This window comes from Delphinus delphis, chromosome 21 (genome assembly GCF_949987515.2).
Source record: "Delphinus delphis chromosome 21, mDelDel1.2, whole genome shotgun sequence".
Taxonomy (NCBI): Eukaryota; Metazoa; Chordata; class Mammalia; order Artiodactyla; family Delphinidae; genus Delphinus; species Delphinus delphis.
This window is the reverse complement of record NC_082703.1, coordinates 28,804,376-28,826,928: the sequence shown is the minus strand read 5'-3', so window position 1 is coordinate 28,826,928 and position 22,553 is coordinate 28,804,376. Positions and strand designations below refer to the sequence as shown.

The 22,553-nt window shown below is 42.7% G+C and overlaps 1 protein-coding gene across 1 annotated transcript in view; it reads right to left on the bottom strand.

The window, feature by feature from the left end:
• MCPH1 (microcephalin 1) overlaps nucleotides 1-22,553 on the bottom strand; it is a 229,417-nt gene that overhangs the window by 174,703 nt on the left and 32,161 nt on the right. The window contains 3 exon segments of the mRNA XM_060001202.2: nucleotides 5,619-5,677; nucleotides 5,680-5,727; nucleotides 20,530-21,699. Of these exon segments, the coding sequence (XP_059857185.2) occupies nucleotides 5,619-5,677; nucleotides 5,680-5,727; nucleotides 20,530-21,699 (1,277 nt within the window).

Sequence of the window (22,553 nt, the reverse complement as noted above, 5' to 3'; positions counted from 1 at the left end):
TAAAAATGTGAGAACAAGCAATTTTTGGAACATATGTAAACCGTTATTCATTTGCTTTCTGCTCTGTTTAAGAAACTTGGACATTTAAGCACTTGATCTAGCGTGTAGTGTCTTTTTTTTTTTTTTTTTTTTTTTTAAACCACAGTCAAAATAAGTGTACTTGTACAATTTGAAAGTATTTGGCCCTTCATGTCTGTCTAAGCCTCCAAGCTTGTGAGAACTACCTGGACACTTCCTGTGCTCTGACCCAGAGTTCACCCTCTGACGGGCAATCCTGCTAGGCAGAGAGGGCCCCAAAGCAAGATTTAAAACCACAGCCACTAAGGAAAGCTGGGTTTTCTTGTCCAGTGGATGACTTACCTTAAAAGAAAAACTGGGGGGCTTCCCTGGTGGCACAGTGGTTAAGAACCTGCCTGCCAATGCAGGGGACATGGGTTCGAGCCCTGGTCCGGGAAGATCCCACATGACGCGGAGCAACTAAGCCCGTGCGCCACACTACTGAGCCTGCGCTCTAGAGCCCACAAGCCACAACTACTGAGCTCACGTGCCACAACTACTGAGCCCACGAGCCACAACTGCTGAAGCCTGCGCGCCTAGAGCCCGCGCTCCACAGCAAGAGAAGCCACTGCAGTGAGAAGCCCGTGCACCGCAATGAAGAGCAGCCCCCGCTCGCCGCAACTAGAGAAAGCCCACGCGCAGCAACAAGACCCAATGCAGCCAAAAATTAATTAATTAATTAATTTTTTAAAAAAAGAAAAATTTTGTTAAGGATAATAATATTTGAACAAAAATAACAAGAATAACAGAAGTAGTAGAATAAACACTTTGGAGGAAAAACCCCACATTTTCATATGTATTCACCATATCACTAGCATTAATGTTATATTTATCTTCTTCAGGTTCTATGTCTGACAATATTAAACAAGCAACTAACAAGACAGGCTACGATCTGTCAACATTTTATATTTCTCCCTGTGAAAAGATGGCAGAAATAGATTTCCTTGTCAATGACCCATGTATTGTAAGCTAAGATTATGGAGGTGATGATATTGCTTAACTGGAGTCTCAAAATATAAAAGGTTCAATGAATTTATAAGCATATGTTAAAAGTAATAAGTCTTGGGCTTCCCTGGTGGCGCAGTGGTTGAGAGTCCGCCTGCCGATGCAGGGGACGCGGGTTTGTGCCCCGGTCCGGGAGGATCCCACATGCCGCGGAGCGGCTGGGCCCGTGAGCCATGGCCACTGAGCCTGCACGTCCGGAGCCTGTGCTCCGCAACGGGAGAGGCCACAACAGTGAGAGGCCCGCGTACCGCAAAAAAAAAAAAAAAAAGTAATAAGTCTAAAAAAGATAGTTTCCCACTGATGTACAAAATGACTCTTCCCACTAAAAGTGGGTACTAAACCAAATAATCACTAATGGAAATTATAGCTCTGAGATTTTGTAATTCTGTATTGAATTATATCTGTTTTCCCTCTTTAAGAGATGGTTAGTGTGTCTTTTGCAACCAATGACTTGCACGTTCATCTGAAAAATTCTGCTGACTTGGTCTCTCATTGTTCTTTTCTCAGAGAAGGATTTATCCCATCTCTAATTAGAGGGAAAAAAACTGTTTTAATGGCCATTAAAATTCACCCATTATTTCCAGGAAGGATCGACTAAGTAGTTCGGAACAACCTCCCCATCGTGAACAGTTAGTAAAGCTGGACGGACACAAACCCACGATTCGGAGACACTGCTGAGCTGATAGGACAGTGAATCACAGGAGGAAGAGAAACCCTCAGGTGAGCAAGGGGAGAGCTGGCCTCACAGAGAGAGAGGCTCAGCCTCAGATCATCTCAACTCCTGGTAGGAAGACATGCCCAAAATAATAAAACATATTAGAGGAACGTACGACAGAAAACAAAGAGAAACAACAGATAATAAAGACAGAAACTAAGGGAGCCAGAAAACAGTCACCCGGTTTAGATTTCAAAATAAATATGCTAATTATGCATAAAGAAATAAAAGACAAAATTAATAATTTTGGCAGAAAGCTAGAAATTTTTAAAAATCCAAATAGAATAACAAAAACTGAAAAATACAATAATGAAGTTTTCAAATGCAATATATAGGTTTATCATAAGAGTACACCTATAATATAAAGAGGGAGAGGTGAAAGGGAAATCAGTAGAAAATACCCAGAATGAAATAAGGAGATAAAAAAGGAGAGAAATATAGAAATATAGAAAAATCACGAGGCATGGGATACATAAGGCTCAGGTAACACATGTGAGTGAATTTCCAGAAGTGGAAGAAAGAGAAATGAGACTTCTCCAAAGCAGATGGAAGACCCAAAGACCTGCGACCTGCAGCAGGCTGGTGACAAAAGCAACACTCAGGGAGAGTTGCAGCAAAACTACAGAAAACCAAGAATGAGAAGAGTTCACTCAGAACCTGCTGGGGCTGATTTCAGCATCTTTTTGGATGCACCAGCATCCTTCCCAGGCCACACCTCCTACCCAGGCTGTGGTCCCTACCCACAGGCTGCCCACTTTCCACACTGCACTGTTACACAGCACAGAACTTAGGATTCACAGCTTCACAGGCCTGCTCTGCAGGGCTGCCCAGAAGGGACATTACCCGTAGGTGCTACGTCAAGTTTAAGATTAAAAAGATCACTAGGGTCCTGGGACACATCCGCTTCAAAAAGTTTTCATATTGACGGAAACAGCATGGACGCTAGCTCCCATGTGAAAATGTAAAAATGCAATCCTATACTCTAGACCCAACAGTTCTCCATTTCAGTAGAGGCACGTGCTTTAATTATTAGCTGATGAAAGATATTTCCTGTAAAGTTGCTTTACTCAACATTAAAATCCAATTACAAGATATTTTTTAGGAAATGTCAACAATTGTTGTGCTCGATGGAATCTAATCCCTTATATATACTTATACATAAAAACGTGACTATGTTAAAAAGTCTGAAATTTCAGTTTAACACAGGTTGTCTTGAAACCTAATAAGGAACAAAAGCAAGCAGGTAAGACCTCAGTTTTGGTAGGGAAAAAAGGGAATGACTGGATACTATCATAACCCTCAAGACTAACATTATATTTGTAAGTTACAGATCAGAGACCTGTATTTAATTCACCAATTCACAATCCTTGTGCAGCTCCATGGTAGACTTTTAATACCAGTCAACTAAACTTAGTGTTTTTGCTGACTTGCTATAACATAACAATATAAACTCCACTCCCCACACCCATACTCCAAGATCTCAAACTGCCAGGAAGCTGTATCTTTAAACTTTTAAATTGCATTTTAAGAAATTTCTATTGTCCTTTGTTTTAACCTGTGCAATGATAGACCATGACCATTCATCTCTATATTGGTATCTAAATTTAAAAACGCTTATCCCATAAGCAAACAAATCAGGATTTTAAATTTTTGTCTTTGTTTTTTACAAGTCTAAACAATAAAATCAGTTTATATGAGACGTGTTTAGAAACAAACAGAACTTCTTCCAGGATAAATTACTTGTTTGAACTATGCTAGACAAAGTCCCTAAGGCACAAAAGTGGTTTCCAAACTTTGCTTCATGTTAGAATTAGCTCAGGAGTTTTAAAAAATCCTAGTGCCCAAGAGGCACCCCATAGTAATGACATCAGGCTGTCTGGGGGTGTGAGCCAGGAATCTTAACAAAATTCAGATCCCCAGGTGATTGCAATGTGGGGCAACGCTGGGGGCCACTGCCCTCAGGCGTGGCGAGTTCTCGATACATCAGAGAAAAGGCTGTGCAGTGAATGGGGATAAGAAATGGATTAGGAAGAAGGCCACATGGAAGACAGTAGATCCAGGTTCTGCCCTGAGGGAGATGTGGTACCCACGGTGAATTTTCTGCCCTGAGTACCGGTTTCTTTCTTGTGAAGAAGGAGATTCTACTCCATGTGGGGCTTTCACAGCTCATTGCTGTGATGTAAACATCACCTGGGAAATGCCAACTCAGAGGGTCTCAAGTAGGACCAGAGAATCTGCACATTTAAAAAGTCCTCCAGGGGCAGAAGACCTAAATACACATTTCTCCAAAGAAGACACACAGACGGCCAACAGGCACACGAAAAGATGCGCAACATCGCTAGTTATTAGAGAAATGCAGATCAAAACTACAATGAGGTATCGCCTCATACTGGTCAGAATGGCCATTATCAAAAAGTCCACAAGTAATAAATGCCGGAGAGGGTGTGGAGTAAAGGGAACCCTCCTATACCGTTGGTAGGAATGTAAACTGGTGCAGTTATTATGGAAAACAGTATGGAGGTTCCTCAAAAACTAAAAATAGAGTTACCATTCCTGGGCATATATCCAGAGAAAACTCTAATTCGAAAAGATGCATGCACCCCAACGTTCATGGTAGCACTATTTACAGTAGCCAAGACGTGGAAGCAACCTGAATGTCCATCAATAGATGAATGGATAAAGAAGATGCGGTACATATATATAATGGAATATTACTCAGCCATAAAAAAGAATGAAATAATGCCATTTGCAGCAACACAGATGGACCTAGAGATTGTCATACTAAATGAAGTCAGACAGAGACAGACAAATATCATACGATACCGCTTATATGTGGAATCTAAAACATGACACAAATGAATTTATTTACAAAATGCTGACTCACAGACGTAGAAAACACGCTTATGTTTACCAAAGGGGAAGAGGGGGTGGTGAGAAGCACATTAGGAGTTTGGGAAAAAAAAGTCCTCCAGGCGATTCTTTCACACCGAACCAGCAGTGATCACTCCCTTCAGCACTGACGGAACGCATCTGGAGGAGCAGGACATAGATAGCACCGCACACTTCATAAGTATCAGTGGAATGAATGCCAAACAGGTTTTTTCTTAATTTTTCCAAAGGAAAAACATTAAGTGGCCATGCTGCAACTAGGAAGGAGACTGGAACACAGGGCAGCAAAACCTAAATGCAGCCGCAGGGCACCAGCTCTCTACCGGGGTCACCCACGGGGCAGGTACAAAAGCTGTACCAAGATAATGAGTGGCTAATTCAAAAGTTCAGCAATGAGGGTAGATGCTGAAGAATCAACAAATGCAAAGCCCTCCCCACATTATCCGAGTAAGCCTCCAGGGCAACGAGAGCGCCACACAGCCTCAGAGAAAGAGCCGGGTTCCGAGGCTGCAGCCATGGAGAAGTGGGTGCCCGGGCCTCAGTACAAAAACCTTTCCCTCCGATGGCTTCGGGTCAAACCATGATTAGCTCACAAATGGAAGATGGTTGGGTTCTTCACCTCCTACCTAGTGACTGTTTATTCAGACTACAGAACAACAGCAGTTGCTGGCATGACCAACCTTCCCTGCTCGAGGGAAGCTGGCGGCATTTTTACAAGCGAGAAATGCGCTGGCAAAGGGGCAAGAGGAGGCCTCTTCCACCAACAGTAACTCTCTGCCCTGAATGTGACCAACGTTCTTGGTTTTATTGTCAGAGTTTCCCAACATCCACCCATAATTAATTTTTAAAAATCAAATACAAGCTGGGCAGAGGAGTTTATGTTTCATTAACCCAGAGCAGATCATGATGCCTCAGCATCGGAAAGTTTCAAACAATATTTTCACACACCAACCTTCTGGCCTTTCTCTCTCTTCCTTGGTTCCTCATGAGGTCTGACGAGATCCTTGAAGCTTCCCATGAGCCATCCAAAACATCATGCCTTGCTGGTCCTCTTTTAACACCTAAAACCCAAGTGGGTTGAAGATTAGTTAGCACTCTACATGGACTGAATACTAACGCAACTTAAGCTGAAGAAAAAACTTTTAATTAATTTACTTATGCATTGTGGTAATAAGAAAGTATAGCCTTTTAAAATAAACATTGCATACTCCTTGCTTGTTGAGATCTAGTTAGAACATTCAGTTTATTCCACTCCAATATCCCAAGCAATTCACTAACTCAAGGGTCAGAAACAACTGTGCCTGTCCCATGAAAATGTACCAGTTCGACAGAATCCCATGCATCCCGTGATGATGCAAAATGATGCCTATACCTCATGCACTATTCAAACTCCAATTCTTAGGTTTTTACATACTGACCAAAACCCAGCTTCTCAGAGAAGGCAGTTCTGTATTAGAGGAAATAAGTAACCTTAGCTTTGGGGTGAGTCTGAGTTACTCCAGCCAACAGTCTTCGGTACAAAGTTTCAGGTTACAATCTACAAATGACAGGCGGTGATTTTACTCCCCACAGACTTCCACCTGAGACCAATCTCTCGTCATGAAGACACACAAACCAAAAAGAAGATATTCATCACGTGAAATCCAGTCTCGTCAGATGCTAAACGGTGTAGAAACCCTAAGTAGCCAACAATGCAGTGTGAAATGTTTGATTCATCACTGCTACGACTTTACGTTGTGCTCCCTACGCTCATTCTTTCCTCCCCAAATAGTCTGCCTGATGTCTGACTTTGTTGATACTTTGAAGAAGGACTAAGCGTACCAGCCACCACTTACACGGTCTCAGTAGGAGAATTCACACCTTGACACGAAGGGCACACAGCGGCCTCGGGGATGCTCAGGTCCCGGCCACTGCCGTGCCACACACCCACCTTCCGTGTCATCCCCCTCTGTCACTGACGGGCTTATCAACAAATATCTAGTGCTCAGGGGCCGCCCACCAGAGATGCGAAGATACACAACTACTGTCTCCGCCCTTAGGGAGCTCACAACCCAACACAAAATGTAGACATAGAGAAATGAACATGATACAAGGCTAAAATGATTTAAGAGCCATCGGGAATTAAAAATCATATAACATGAGAGTGACTGTTGCGCAGATATTTCCATAAAATAGGATGCTCTGATAAAACAGATCTAATTAAGTTTGGAGGATCTGATTTGAAACTTTTAACTCTTCTTTCAAAAATGGGGTTTTAGCTCAGTGAAAACAAAATGCAGAACAACAATGCTTAAGTATTTCACTGAATTCAAACTAGTTATCTTCAACTTGGGCCCCCAAAATCTTTTAAGGTCAGGTCCTGACCCACCTATACACCCCAATACTGGATTCCTTCGAGGCTCGAACCAGTCACATGCTGATCCCACCATCTCCCCAGCAAGCTTGTATTTCTCCCTGTGTTTCACTTCTCTCCCAGTCCTATTTCAGTCCCAGGTGACTGCCCAGCCCCGGCGATGGCTGCAGCTAGCTAAGTAGAGATCTTACTTGGAGTGGACGGGTTCGTAGGGCGCGTGAAAGGACATTCTGCACACAACAGCTCGTGCTAAGATCTAGCTATGCTACGCTTCCCACTTGCACTCATTTTGCCTCAGTTCTAGCTGAGAACAACGAAACAGGCTTTAAAGCACCTTGTAGACATAAAGATCCAGGTTACGCATTACAGCCATTTAAAACTTAAGACAGACTGACATTGCTAATGACATGTTTTCACAATCATGCAGTCACAAAATGATACAAGCAAATGATTTCTTATGTGGTTACATTAAAAGAGCATTTCACAACAGCTACAGTCATTGACTAATATGTTCTCTTTAAGGGTGTCATCAGTAAACCCAAAGCAGCTGAGAGTGCCAAGGAAGGTGAGAACAGGCAGATCAGTGAGCAAACATTGGCCCCATCTTCCTGGCTCTCTACCTCTTGGAGACTCTTTGCTACGGTTGCTCCTTAAGTGGGCTGTCATTGCCTCAAAGGTGATTTCACCATACCCCATGAAGTCATCCTTTACTGAAGGGTCCTAGCTCAATGTCCCTTGCTAAGACCTCCCACCTGAGGTGCGACTTGATAAACCCAACCACCTAACGGACACGTATCATGAACGCCCCCAAGACATTTTGGCTGATGTGCCACGGTCCACCCTGTAGCTGTTCTTCCTTCGACATATCCCAGGGTGATGGGTGTTATCAATCGTCCAGGACCAGTCATAGATCCTAGACTCTTTTCTCTCCCCTCATTTTCATTCTTCATTATATAAGGGATTCACTGCCTCGATTTTCAAAAAAGGATCAAATACAGAGAAAAAGAACTTCACAACCCCAGGCTGTTTATTATTGTTATGTTGCCTGAATTTTCCCCATTCAGAAATTTGTCTGGGTCATCGATATCATCAAATACTGATACATCAAGGTGAGAAAGTGAACTCACTCGCCTCTCAGAGTCAATTAGTTAAATCACTACCTTCCCTCACCCCATGGAAATGAGCAGGATTAAGAGATACTTTTGATACTAAGGGAAGATCTCTCTGGAGGCAGAACCAGGCGAAGGCAGCACGAGAACATACAGTTCAGAAAACCATTAAATTTATTAAGAGAAACTTGGTCCATGAAGACTAGGGGACATGGCTTCCAGATGGCGGAGGAGTAAGACGTGGAGATCATCTTCCTCCCCATAAATACATCAAAAATACATCTACACAAGGAAAAGCTCCTGAAAAACACCTACTGAATTCTGGCAGAAGACCTCAGACTTCCCAAAAGCCATGTGGCTGACAGGGTCTTCATGCTCCAGCGGGGTGTCAGGCCTGAGCCTCTGAGGTGGGAGAGCCGAGTTCAGGACATAGGTCCACCAAAGATCTCCCAGCCCCACATAATATCAATCGGCGAGAGCTCGCCCAGAGATCTCCATCTCAACGCTAAGACCCAGCTCCACTCAACGACCAGCAAGCCCCAGTGCTAGACACCCTATGCCAAACAACTAGCAAGCCAGGAACACAACCCCATCCATTAGCAGAGAGGCCACGTAAAATCAAAATAAGTTCCAAGACACCCCAAAACACGCCACCAGACACAGTCCTGCCCACCAGAAAGACAAGATCCAGCCTCATCCACCAGAACACAGGCACTAGTCCCCTCCACCAGGAAGCCTACACAACCCACTGAACCAACCTTAGCCACTGGGGAAAGACACCAAAAACAACAAGAACTACGAACTTGCAGCCTGTGAAAAGGAGACCCCAAACACAGTAAGGTAAGCAAAATGAGAAGACAGAGGAACACAAAACAGATGAAGGAGCAAGGTAAAAACGCACCAGACCAAACAAATGAAGAGGAAACAGGCAGTCTACCTGAAAAAGAATTCGGAGTAATGATAGTAAAGATGATCCAAAATCTGGGAAATAAAATTGAGAAAATACAAGAAACTTTTAACAAGGACCTAGAAGAACTACAGAGCAAACAAACAATAATGAACAACACAATAAGTGAAATTTAAAATTCTCTAGAAGGAATCAAAAGCAGAATAACTGAGGGAGAAGAATGGATAAGTGACCTGGAAGATAAAATAGTGGAAACAGGGCTTCCCTGGTGGCGCAGTGGTTGACAGTCCGCCTGCCTATGCAGGGGACACGGGTTCGTGCCCCGGTCTGGGAAGATCCCACATACCGTGGAGCAGCTGGGCCCGTGAGCCATGGCCGCTGAGCCTGCACGTCCAGAGCCTGTGCTCTGCAACGGGAGAGGCCACAACAGTGAGAGGCCCGCGTACCGCTAAAAAAAAAAAAAAAAATAGTGGAAATAACTACCACAGAGCAGAATAAAGAAAAAAGAATGAAAGGAATTGAGGACAGTCTCAGAGACTTCTGGGACTACATTAAATGCACCAACATTAGAATTATAGGGGTCTCACAAGAAGAAGAGGGAAAAAAAGGGACTGAGAAAATATTTGGAGAGATTATAGTTGAAAACTTCCCTAAAATGGGAAAGGAAATAGTCAAGTCCAGGAAACACAGAGAGTCCCATACAGGATAAATCCAAGGAGAAACACTCCGAGACACATATTAATCAAACTATCAAAAATTAAATACAAAGAAAATATATTAAAAGCAGTAAGGGAAAAACAACAAATAACACACAAGGGAATCCCCATAAGGTTAAGAGCTGATCTTTCAGCAGAAACTCTGCAAGCCAGAAGGCACTGGCAGGACATATTTAAAGTGATGAAGGAGAAAAACCTGCAACCAAGATTACTCTACCCAGCAAGGATCTCATTCAGATTTAATGGAGAAATTAAAACCTTTACAGACAAGCAAAAGCTGAGAGAGTTCAGCACCACCAAACCAGCTCTACAACAACTGCTAAAGGAACTTCTCTAGGCAAGAAACACGAGGGAAGGAAAAGACCTACAATAACGAACCCAAAACAATTAAGAAAATGGGAATAGGAACATACATATCGATAATTACCTTAAATGTAAATGGACTAAATGCTCCCACCAAAAGACACAGATTGGCTGAATGGATACAAAAACAAGACCCATATATTTGCTGTCTACAAGAGACCCACTTCAGACCTAGAGACACGTACAGACTGAAATTAAGGGGATGGAAAAAGATATTTCATGCAAATGGAAACCAAAAGAAAGCTCGAGTAGCAATTCTCATATCAGACAAAATAGACTTTAAAATAAAGACTATTACAAGAGACAAAGAAGGACACTACATAATGATCAAGGGATCAATCCAAGAAGAAGACATAACAATTGTAAATATTTATGCACCCAACATAGGAGCACCTCAATACATAAGGCAAATACTAACAGCCATAAAAGGGGAAATGGACAGTAACACAATCATAGTAGGGGACTTTAACATCCCACTTTCACCAATGGACAGATCATCCAAAATGAAAATAAATAAGGAAACACAAGCTTTAAATGATACATTAAACAAGATGGACTTAATTGATATTTATAGGACATTCCATCCAAAAACAACAGAACACACATTTTTCTCTAGTGCTCATGGAACATTCTCCAGGATAGATCATATCTTGGGTCACAAATCAAGCCTTGGTAAATTTAAGAAAATTGAAATTGTATCAAGTACCTTTTCCGACCACAATGCTATGAGACTAGATATCAATTACACGAAAAGATCTGTAAAAAATACAAACACATGGAAGCTAAACAATACACTACTTAATAACGAAGTGATCACTGAAGAAGTCAAAGAGGAAATAAAAAAATACCTAGAAACAAATGACAATGGAGACACGAGGACCCAAAACCTATGGGATGCAGCAAAAGCAGTTCTAAGAGGGAAGTTTATAGCAATACAATCCTACCTTAAGAAACAGGAAACATCTCAAATAAACAACCTAAACTTGCACCTAAAGCAATTAGAGAAAGAAGAACAAAAACACCCCAAAGTTAGCAGAAGGAAAGAAATCATAAAAATCAGATCAGAAATAAATGAAAAAGAAATGAAGGAAATGATAGCAAAGATCAATAAAACTAAAAGCTGGTTCTTTGAGAAGATAAACAAAACTGATAAACCATTAGCCAGACTCATCAAGAAAAAAAGGGAGAAGACTCAAATCAATAGAATTAGAAATGAAAAAGAAGAAGTAACAACTGACACTGCAGAAATACAAAGGATCATGAGAGATTACTACAAGCTACTCTATGCCAATAAAATGGACAACCTGGAAGAAATGGACAAATTCTTAGAAAGGCACAACCTGAAAAGACTGAACCAGGAAGAAATAGAAAATATGAACAGACCAATCACAAGCACTGAAATTGAAACTGTGATTAAAAATCTTCCAACAAACAAAAGCCCAGGACCAGACTGCTTCACAGGCGAATTCTATCAATTAGAGAAGAGCTAACACCTATCCTTCTCAAACTCTTCCAAAATATAGCAGAGGGAGGAACACTCCCAAACTCATTCTACGAGGCCACCATCACCCTGATACCAAAACCAGACAAGGATGTCACAAAGAAAGAAAACTACAGGCCAATATCACTGATGAACATAGATGCAAAAATCCTCAACAAAATACTAGCAAACAGAATCCAACAGCACATTAAAAGGATCATACACCATGATCAAGTGGGGTTTATTCCAGGAATGCAAGGATTCTTCAATATACGCAAATCAATCAACGTGATACATCATATTAACAAATTGAAGGAGAAAAACCATATGATCATCTCAATAGATGCAGAGAAAGCTTTCGACAAAATTCAACGCCCATGTATGATAAAAACCCTCCAGAAAGTAGGCATAGAGGGAACTTTCCTCAACATAATAAAGGCCATATATGACAAACCCACAGCCAAACATCGTCCTCAATGGTGAAAAACTGAAAGCATTTCCACTAAGATCAGGAACAAGACAAGGTTGCCCGCTCTCACCACTCTTATTCAACATAGTTTTGGAAGTTTTACCCACAGCAATCAGAGAAGAAAAGGAAATAAAAGGGATACAAATTGGAAAAGAAGAAGTAAAGCTGTCACTATTTGCAGATGACATGATACTATACATAGAGAATCCTAAAGATGCTACCAGAAAACTACTAGAGCTAATCAATGAATTTGGTAAAGTAGCAGGATATAAAATTAATGCACAGAAACCTCTTACATTCCTATACACTAATGATGAAAAATCTGAAAGAGAAATTAAGGAAACACTCCCATTTACCACTGCAACAAAAAGAAAAACACACCTAGGAATAAACCTACCTAAGGAGACAGAAGACCTGTATGCAGAAAACTAGAAGACACTGATGAAAGAAATTGAAGATGATACAAACAGATGGAGAGATATACCACATTCTTGGATTGGAAGAATCAACATTGTGAAAATGACTATACTACCCAAAGCAACCTACAGATTCAGTGCAATCCCTATCAAACTACCAATAGCATTTTTCACAGAACTAGAACAAAAAAGTTCACAATTTGTATGGAAACACAAAAGACCCCGAATAGCCAAAGCAATCCTAGAAAGAAAAACAGAGCTGGAGGAATCAGGCTCCCGGACTTCAGACTATACTACAAAGCTACAGTAATCAAGACAGTGTGGTACTGGCACAAAAACAGAAATATAGATCAATGGAACAGGATAGAAAGCCCAGAGATAAACCCACACACATATGGTCAACTTATTTTTGATAAAGGAGGCAAGAATATACAATGGAGATAAGACAGCCTCTTCAATAAGTGGTGCTGGGAAAACTGGACAGCTACATGTCAAAGAATGAAATTAGAACACTCCCTAACACCATACACAAATATAAAATCAAAAGAGATTAAAGACCTAAATGTAAGGCCAGACACTATAAAACTTAGAGGAAAATATAGGCAGAACACTCTATGACATACACCACAGCAAGATCTTTCTGACCCACTTCCTAGAGAAATGGAAATAAAAACAAAAATAAACAGATGGGACCTAATGAAACTTAAAACCTTTTGCACAGCAAAGGAACCCATAAATAAGATGAAAAGACAACCCTCAGAATGGGAGAAAATACTTGCAAACGAAGCAACGGACAAAGGATTAATCTCCAAAATATACATGCAGTTCATACAGCTCAATATCAGAAAAACATACAATGCAATCCAAAAATGGGAAGAAGACCTAAAGAGACATTTCTCCAAAGAAGACATACAGATTGCCAACAAACACATGAAAGGATGCTCAACATCACTAATCACTAGAGAAATGCAAATCAAAACTACAATGAGGTATCACCTCACACCAGTCAGAATGGCCATCATCACAAAATTCAGAAACAGTAAATGCTGGAGAGGGTGTGGAGAAAAGGGAACCCTCTTGCACTGCTGGTGGGAATGTAAATTGATACCAGCTACTATGGAGAACAGTATGGAGGTTACTCAAAAAACTAAAAAAAGAACTACCATATGACCCTGAAATCCCACTACTGGGCATATACCCCGAGAAAACCATAATTCAAAAAGAAGCACGTACCACAATGTTCATTGCAGCTCTATTTACAATAGCCAGGACATGGAAGCAACCTAAGTGTCCATCAACAGATGAATGGATAAAGAAGATGTGGCACATATTATATACAAAAGAATATTACTCCGCCATAAAAAGAAATGAAATTGAGTTATTTGTAGTGAGGTGGATGGACCTAGAGACTATCATACAGAGTGAAGTAAGTCAGAAAGAAAAACAAGTACCGTATGCTAACACATATATATGGAATCTAAAAAAAAAAAGGTTCTGAAGAACCCAGGGGCAGGACAGGAATAAAGATGCAGATGTAGAGAATGAACCTGAGGCACGGGGAAGGGGAAGGGGAAGCTGGGACGAAGTGAGAAAGTGGCATGGACTTATATACACTACCAAATGTAAAATAGCTAGCTAGTGGGAAGCAGCCGCATAGCACAGGGAGATCAGCTTGGTGCTTTGTGACCACCTAGAGGGGTGGGATAGGGAGGGTGGGAGGGAGATGCAAGAGGGAGGAGATATGGGGATACATGTTTATGTATAGCTGATTTACTATGTTGTACAGCAGAAACTAACACACCATTGTAAAGCAATTATACTCCAATGAAGATGTTACAAATAAAAAAGAAAAGAAACCTGGTCCATGTTTTGTCCAGGGCAGAGAAATACAAAATAAACTTATTCCCGACAATCTATCCTCCTGCACAGCCTACTTTCCTACTTCCAAGACACAGAATTAAGACTAATAATATTGTTACTAATAATATATTAAAGCAATTAATATTTACAGGTACAAGACACTCTAAGATCAACTATATCGAAGAAAAAAAGGCTTCTGAAGGCTGATTTTTAAGAATCTATAATTTTAACAATAAAGGCGTATACTAATCAATAGAAAATGTTAACGCGGTCCCAGTGGGAAATTTCTTCTGAGCTCCTAAAATCTGAATAATGAATTATTTAAGAACAATGTAGAATGCAGAATATTAAAACTGTGGAAAGAGCCTTAAAAGACTCCCAGGAAAAATCCTTTCCATATATACTTTTGGGATTTGGATACGTGCCAGTTCACAAGTTCTATACAAGCAATACTCAGGTGACAATACACACACACACACACACACACACACACACACACATTCATTTGCTAAAATATCAAGTTCACTTTGTTAACCAAGAAAACAAAAATAAAATCTAATGATGATCTTCAAAAGATGATGTGGAATCTTTTCCTTTATAATCATTGTAGAGATAATTAAAATCTGGATTTTAAATACGTATATCAGTTTTAATACCATATAACCTCTCCCATTGGGGGTCATCTCTCCATCTTTTGAATTGCCTGATCCTCATATATGGATTAACTTGACTCCGTCTTCCCTGCATGTCTAAGCTCCTGAAGGGAAATGGACAGAGCTTTACATCATTAACTCTCCTTGTGCTTATGTGCTGGACATAGGTGATTAGCGAATAAATGAATAAATACACAAATAAACAAATCAAGCAGTCAAATAATCAGTGGGTTCTAATATCCTCCTTGTAGCCACATAGGTTGAGTAACTTACGTCAAGCTGTTAGGATTTCTTACCTCCAGTGAGTGGTCTGGCAGGTTCTGGAGAAGAGGGTGTGGAGAAACACTCTTCTGAATATATTTGTATTTTACTTGAAGTACAATAATTAATCTTCAATTTTAAATACTTAAGGGATACATGTACATGTATGCCTACCTACTTGGTACAATAGTAAATCATACTTTCTCTTAAATGAAGAAATATTCAGAATATACAAAATGTTCTACACTGAATAAGAATACGTAAGTGCCTATAATTTGCTGGGCTTTGCTTTCGTAAAACATGTATGAAATATTTTTAATTAATTCAATTGAAAATGGTATATCTGCTGATGACTTCAGTGAGATGTATCAACTACATCAAAATAAGATTATCACTTTCTCAAAAGGCTGCAAAACAAATCTGAAATTATAAAAGCAATTCTTCCCTGCCTGGGGTTACAAATGAAGACATATACAAAATACCTTCTACAGACAATTACTATAGCATTTTTGCCTGTAATTCTCCAGCAATTAAAGTGATAATCCAGATAAACCCGCTACTGAAGCATGTTAATCACTTCTCTAAGCAGACACTACTATTCATGTCACCTTGTCCTTCAAAGCCAAGACCAAGCCTCATAATCCTTCCCAACTCAGAGACACAGGCAGTGACCACCAACAAACCCACCAAAGCCAGCAGACCCCTCCTGCCATTTCTGTCCCAAGGATTAGTGCACCAAGACAGAGCAGCACAGTGTCGTGAAGGCTGTAAGTTAGCACATTTCATCAGACTGTGTGACATGAAGTACGTGAGCTACTGCTTCCCTATCAAGACACCCCCGCCAGTAGTGGTGAGCTCACAGAAACATCACACTTTAGAGACAACTCCTATAAACCCTCCCGCCCAATACTAGATGCTTTGTTAACTGGCAAAATGGATGAAAGAAATGAGTGGTAACTGGTGATATCATCGGCTTGTTAATCAGAGTAATGGATGCCAGGAATGTTTCTCAGTTAAATTCATGGATTGGCTAGAATATCACAGGGCCCTCCTACCCACGTATGAGTAGGGCACGTGCCATAGCTGGTACCCAGGGGTCATATCCAAGACTTGGTCCCTAAATGGTCCTATAAGAAACTGCAGGGCTGAGGGTTATCTAGTGGCCTGATGCTGCCCAGTTTCCAGAAATGAGCCCCGAGAATCCCGTCTGCCTCTACTAAACCTTTCAGATCAGGTACAGACAGTTAACTTAAAGGACAAGACCGGGGACTTCAGCTTATAGGTCTGATCTGTGGACAGTTCCCCATCTGCATGCCAATCATGTTTTATAATATCTGCGTGTCTGGAGACAGAGCTGGTAGACAGAGCTTGCAGAAGACGGCAAACTAGCCTTCATCAACCTCTACTGGCGACTATGATTCATCCAAAAGAACCTAATAATTGGACATGGCCAATCTGTTTAGATAAGGCACGTGTCTGTGCTGACATGCAATTCCATCATCCACAGCAAAGCCTCTCTCAGACCAAGGGACCACAGTGAGGGCATGGGTGTGGAAAGGATTTCCTTCTGCTCCTGCCGGTGGCCACGCGGCACCCGTGGGACCACTCCAGCCACCTTTGTTACTGAGAAACGAGCATCGGCCAAGCTGTGCGCTAATTCAGGATGATGAATCGGCTTTACCTAGTTGACAGTGAAAACGGACCTCAGGTGGGCATCCGAAGAGCTGTGGTCAGCAATGCCACAGGGGGTGGAAAGCCATTTCCACACGTAAGTGACATCTAGCAGCTTTACATACTTCCTGTCCTGCGGTGCCAGAAGTTAAAACAAGAAGATCTCCATTGTCGTGCTAATTTGATGTGGATGTGTCTCCCACAAGCAAGCTCCAGTTCCAGCAACGTTTTGCAGACCTTGAGGCAAGAGCAAAGGGGATTTACTCAAACCCCACACGACTGCACAGCGGAGGAGCTTCACCTGCTCCAGGAGGACGTGCTACAGGGCACACGCAGCGGACACTAATAAAAGCCTGTAGATCCTTCCGAGGCAACATGTGCTCGATGAAAACCGCCTGCTTCGGGAGTGGTCGGCTATCGGTGTGAAACGGCATTTTCAAAGGTGAAGTACGTAAAATCTTATTACACGTCAGCCTCAATAAACATCAGCGATCAATTTTGATGAGATCACTCAATCTGAACCCCAATTAAGTTATTCTTCCCCCAAAGTAGAATTCTACTCTCATTAGACTTGTATTACAAAAAAGTTATACTCAACTTTCAGTTCAGCCGATAAAAATTTTGTAAAAATGTCTTTTTCTCATTGTATAACTACCTATGTACCTTGATTTTGCCTCCTGGCCCACAAAGTCTAAAATATTTACTATCTGACTCATTACAGAAAAATTTCATTGACTCCTGAAACATATTTTAAAATGAGGTAGACCTATTGCTCTGTTGATACTGATACGGAAACGACGTATTTTTCAAAAAAACAGATTTTAAGGCAATGGGATAATGTAATCCTACGTATGCGATAAAATCCCCCTAAAACATCTTCTTGCACTTGTGTGTTTGTACACACACACACACATACACACACGCACACACACAATGTCTGGAAGGAAACACAACTGCTGGCTGACTGCCTCTAGCAGACACTCCCAGGGTTACATCCAAAACAAAAATCACAACTGGTTACTCCCTGCTTGAAACCCGCCAGTGGCTCATCACACTTGAAAACAAAACAAAGCCACCCCAGGCTTGTCGGGGCCTCTCTGACTGTACTTCCTGCCCGTCTCCCTCAGCCCAGAGAGCTGTCGCTATGGTGGCTTCCTTGCGGCGCTTGTGGGCATTTTCTACCTCAGGACATTTGCACTTGCTGCTTCCTCAGGCTGAAACATGATCCCCAGCCACGAGGTACCTGTTCTCCCACGCCCAGGCCTGTGAGCCAAGGTCACCTCCTCCGAGAGGCCTTCCCTAACCTAACCAGCACCCTTGTCTCACACGGCACGCTACCTGGCATGATGCTGACGTACACCTGCTGTCCCCTCCTCCTCACTAGGATGTAACCTCTGGGGGGCGGGGGCGCTGCCTCCTTCTCTGCCGTCTCCCTGGGAACTAGAAGGGAACCCGGGACACGACAGGTGCACAAAACCCCTGTTAAATGAACTAACAGAAAGGGGTAGATGAGGAGAGTAGGACAGGATGATTTTACCCTTTTTAGCAGTTTCTCTTACACTGAGCATGTATTTGTGTATTTTTATGAAACTAGAGAATGAAAAGCTTAGAAAGAAAACAATTATTGGTTAACATGATTTCAAAGGTTATTCTAAAAATCAGAAGTTTCTCCCTCCATTCTTGTTCTGTTAACGTTTATCACTGAGTGTCTTTGTAACCTCTTCTCACAACCTTTGCTGCACACTATCTATCTTAGACACTGACAAGGGTGATGAGTAAAAGTGAACGGAAACAGAAATTGAAAAAAGACTTTTATTGCAACATAAAAGATTTGCAGAGGTACAGCTTGGAGTACAGAGTGGGCTTCCCCGCTTCGCAATTTCGGCATCTACGAATGTCTAAGGTAGCCCGCAGGCCATGTGCTTTTACCTGGGCGGGGGTGGGGGGGGGGTCCCAGAGAGAGGTGAGATGCCAGGTGGACTGACTGTGGACCACCTAAGACATCAGTGGGTCTTTATTTTACCACCATAAAACAAAGACCTAGGTTTAGGCTAGACAATAGGTAAGTCTTTTCCTGTCCTATATTCAATGATTTTCTCTCTCTTGGGATGACGTAAAACAAGACCAATCTACATGTCCTTACGTTAGGGAACACAGAATATCTGATTCCGTCTCTGAGATTCAGTTACGCCAGGGCCCTGCCTACAGCCCGTGAGCCCCAGAACCCTCGGGGCCCTGGACATGGCGGTGAGCCCCAGAGCAGGACCATCACACTGTGCACAGCACTGGGGCTGCAGGGTGCTCACACCGCCTGGAAGCAGATTTTTTTTTTTTTTTTTTTACTTGACTTATATTTGCATGTCATTAAGCATTATTCAAAAGCTGAAAGAATACACAAGATGAAAACTGAGAACGAGAATGTAAGCTTCAAGAACGGGATAGTCTTAGCTACCAAAATAATTCCGTACACTCACTGTTTTATATTAATTTTAGGCTTGACATGATTTTAAAATAAATATTTTGAAAACACATACTAACCCTAATGGAACGTAAAATATAGTTTTATGTCAAATTTTATATATTTTATAAATACATAATAAAGTTTTATATATATCAGAAAGCTCAGACATAAAAAGAAGGTTAATGATATACAAATTAAATTCTTTTACTGAGATGATTTTGGGGAGTTCATACCCAAGGAAAAGATATGCAATGCATCTGTGATTATATTTCAGTCCATATAACTTCTCCAACTTGAAAAGGGTGGTTAAAATGATTCAAGGAGTAGAGAAATAATGAAGAATAAACTTGGCCTTATCAAAATTTTAACCCAATCTTTAGGTGAAGGTGGTTTAAGTTCAAGATTTCTTCACTTTTGCTTGCTGAAACCTGTCTGTGCTTATCATCAGAAAGTGCAAAACTGTTGCTACTTTTGCTATGACATAGTTCATTACTATGGTTACAACTAAATTACAGATAGGAATATATCTATTTAAATGACGTGCTTAAAGCAAATAAATAGAAATCTAATAAGGCCTGTTACAATGAACTATTTACTTAAAAATACTTAAAAAATTTCTTCATAGCTAAATTGCCCAGTTTCTTCAAAAATAAATATTAACTTGTTTCCACATTTATCTTTTCTTAACAGAATGAATGGCTTACACTCCTCAATTTCCCTTCTAAAATAAACGGCCTCACCATTACAAACTGAGAGTTTTAAAAGACCTCCACTCACGTGCCTCTTTGCACAGTGATGCTGCAGTGACAGGCTGCACTGAAACAAGGAAAAGCGCTCACTCTAGTCCATTGCTCACACAACACATCCAGACATCACCTTTTCTTTTCACCTGTAAGACTTAGAGAAATGTATTCCTAATAACAGGTTTGACCAAGGAACCTAGAAATTCCATGGGGCAGTAAGCTGTCTATTCCTCAAGAAGTTAAAGAATTTATCGCTGTAAATATCAAACATACATTCTTTAAAGTTTAATAAAAGGGAAAAAAGGAAATTTTGATTATGAAAAAGTTGTGATAAACGTGGAAGATGGACGCACTACTACATATTCTTATAGTGGAGAGACCAGTAAAGGAGGTTCACATACTTTCACTACATCCTCGGGGTAACTCTTCCATTGCCTCTGCAGACTTTTCCACATCCCAGTCGCCTACAAAGTTCAGCTTATCATCACTTTGTGCTTCACTTTCAGGGGAATTCACCATTTCGGAAGGAGTGTCTCCTTTCTGTGTGCTTGTTATGTCAATCCATCCTCTCACTTCTTTATTGCTTCCTTTTAAAGAAGTAAAATCACCTCGAAGTCCCTTCTGAGGAGTGAGTCCGTTGAGGGTATGGGGAGAGTCACTCCCGCCCGGGCGGGCGTCTCCCCCTCCCCGAGCCTCGGCCCCGGGACAGTCCCCTGGGGTTCCTTCAGCAGCAGGCGTTTCCTTAGAAGTCACGCTGCTCAAGCCAGGATCAGCTCCGTAGTTTGCAGGCTTCTGGAGACGGAAGCCAGCCTTCACCGTTGAGTCGGTACCACCGGCTGACCTGGGGCTTCTGCCGATGCAGGAGAAGTCAGCCCTTTCCAGGAGGCTGGTCCTCTCTCTCCTAGAAAGGCTCCTCATGCAGTGGAGCAGGGCAGGGCCGGCGGGCGGCTGCACCCCGGGAAGGAGGCTCCCCGAGTCCCTCTCCTTGAGGTTATCGGGAGAAAAGTAATCATCGTACGAGGACTCCCCGCGGCCCAGAGTCTCCACGGCAGAGCTGCTCGCACACTTCGGGCTGTTCTCCAGCTGTAGCCGGGGCGCGGGGGGCCACCCGAGGCACCGCCTCTTGCTCAGTCTCTCCTCCAGGGGTGGACTGGAGTTCGCCGACACCCTTCTTCTCGTGGCTGAGGGGCTCTGGGGACATGAAGGGCCCCCGGCGGGCTCATTTGTTACAGATGGCGTAGGAGACAGGCCCCTCTTCTCATCAAACACCCCCTCAGCCGGCTCCCGTGCTGGCTTCACGTCGGGGGTGATGACTTGGCCCGCAGCAACCCTCTGCCGGTGGGTGTCTCCCTTGGAAAGGCTGCCGGGGGGCTGGTGAAGGGTTAACTGACCAAGGGGCCCGGGAGATGCTGGCGGACGGACACTTCTCGTTTTCAACACAGCTGAGGAAGCACACGCAGCGCTTTTACTTTCGTCAAGGAATCCTCCCAGTCTCCTCTGCTGAGTCCCACATCCAGAGCTCCCACAAAGATCGTCAAAAGACAAGCGCAGAACACCAGCAAAGGAGTCCTCTGGAAAACATTAATAAAGAACCAACTTTTTAATGGTTTACATTATTACAAGACTAATTCTCAGTCCGCCCATAACGTGATAAAGCGACCCTCCCTAAGCACGGCTCCTGCTTCAGAAGGGCGTCACCCACACCCGCTTCTCACGGCAGGTGAGGACACTCTCCTGGCCGGCATTTCTAACCAGGGGACCCGGGCTTCCCCGTGCGCGGGGAACAAGGTGGGGTCGGAGAGGGCGTGGTGCTCTGCATGTTCACACGCCCGGGCGCCTCGCTCCACGAACAGCGTCCGCACCCCGTCACTGAGGCCTCGAGGAGGCCAGGAGTCCGAGAATGAAGGACCACTGCGTTCAGGCTCTAGTCAACCACCATGAACTCGGCTGCCCAGGCTCCCTGCTGCCTGCCAAAGTCCTCACTCTGTATTCAAATTCCAGGAACCGCCTGGCACATCTCAGGGCTCTGGCTCTCCACGCACCTTCCTACACGTTTCTTGAGGGTAACGCGAAGCTCTGCCCAGCTCCCAAAAGCTGCCTTTACACTCCCCCTGCTCCACGCTCTAACCTGGATAAACACTACCCTTCCTTCGAAACCCACCTCGGACGTCAGACCTCTGCAAATCCTCCCAGACTTCACCAGCTCTGGTCTTGCACGTCCTCCTCTGCTACACAGAATTCCACCCAAACCTTTAAGAGCATGTGTGTCACCGCCCTGTGCTTATACTCCTATCTGCCCCCCTCCCTAGCCTAGAGGCCCCCAGCACAGACACTGCTTTCTGGAATCCGGAGCCGTTGGCCCAGCACTGGCTCCTCTGATAGGGGCTCGGCGCTTGCTGAACAGATGGAGGACCCCCAGTTTATA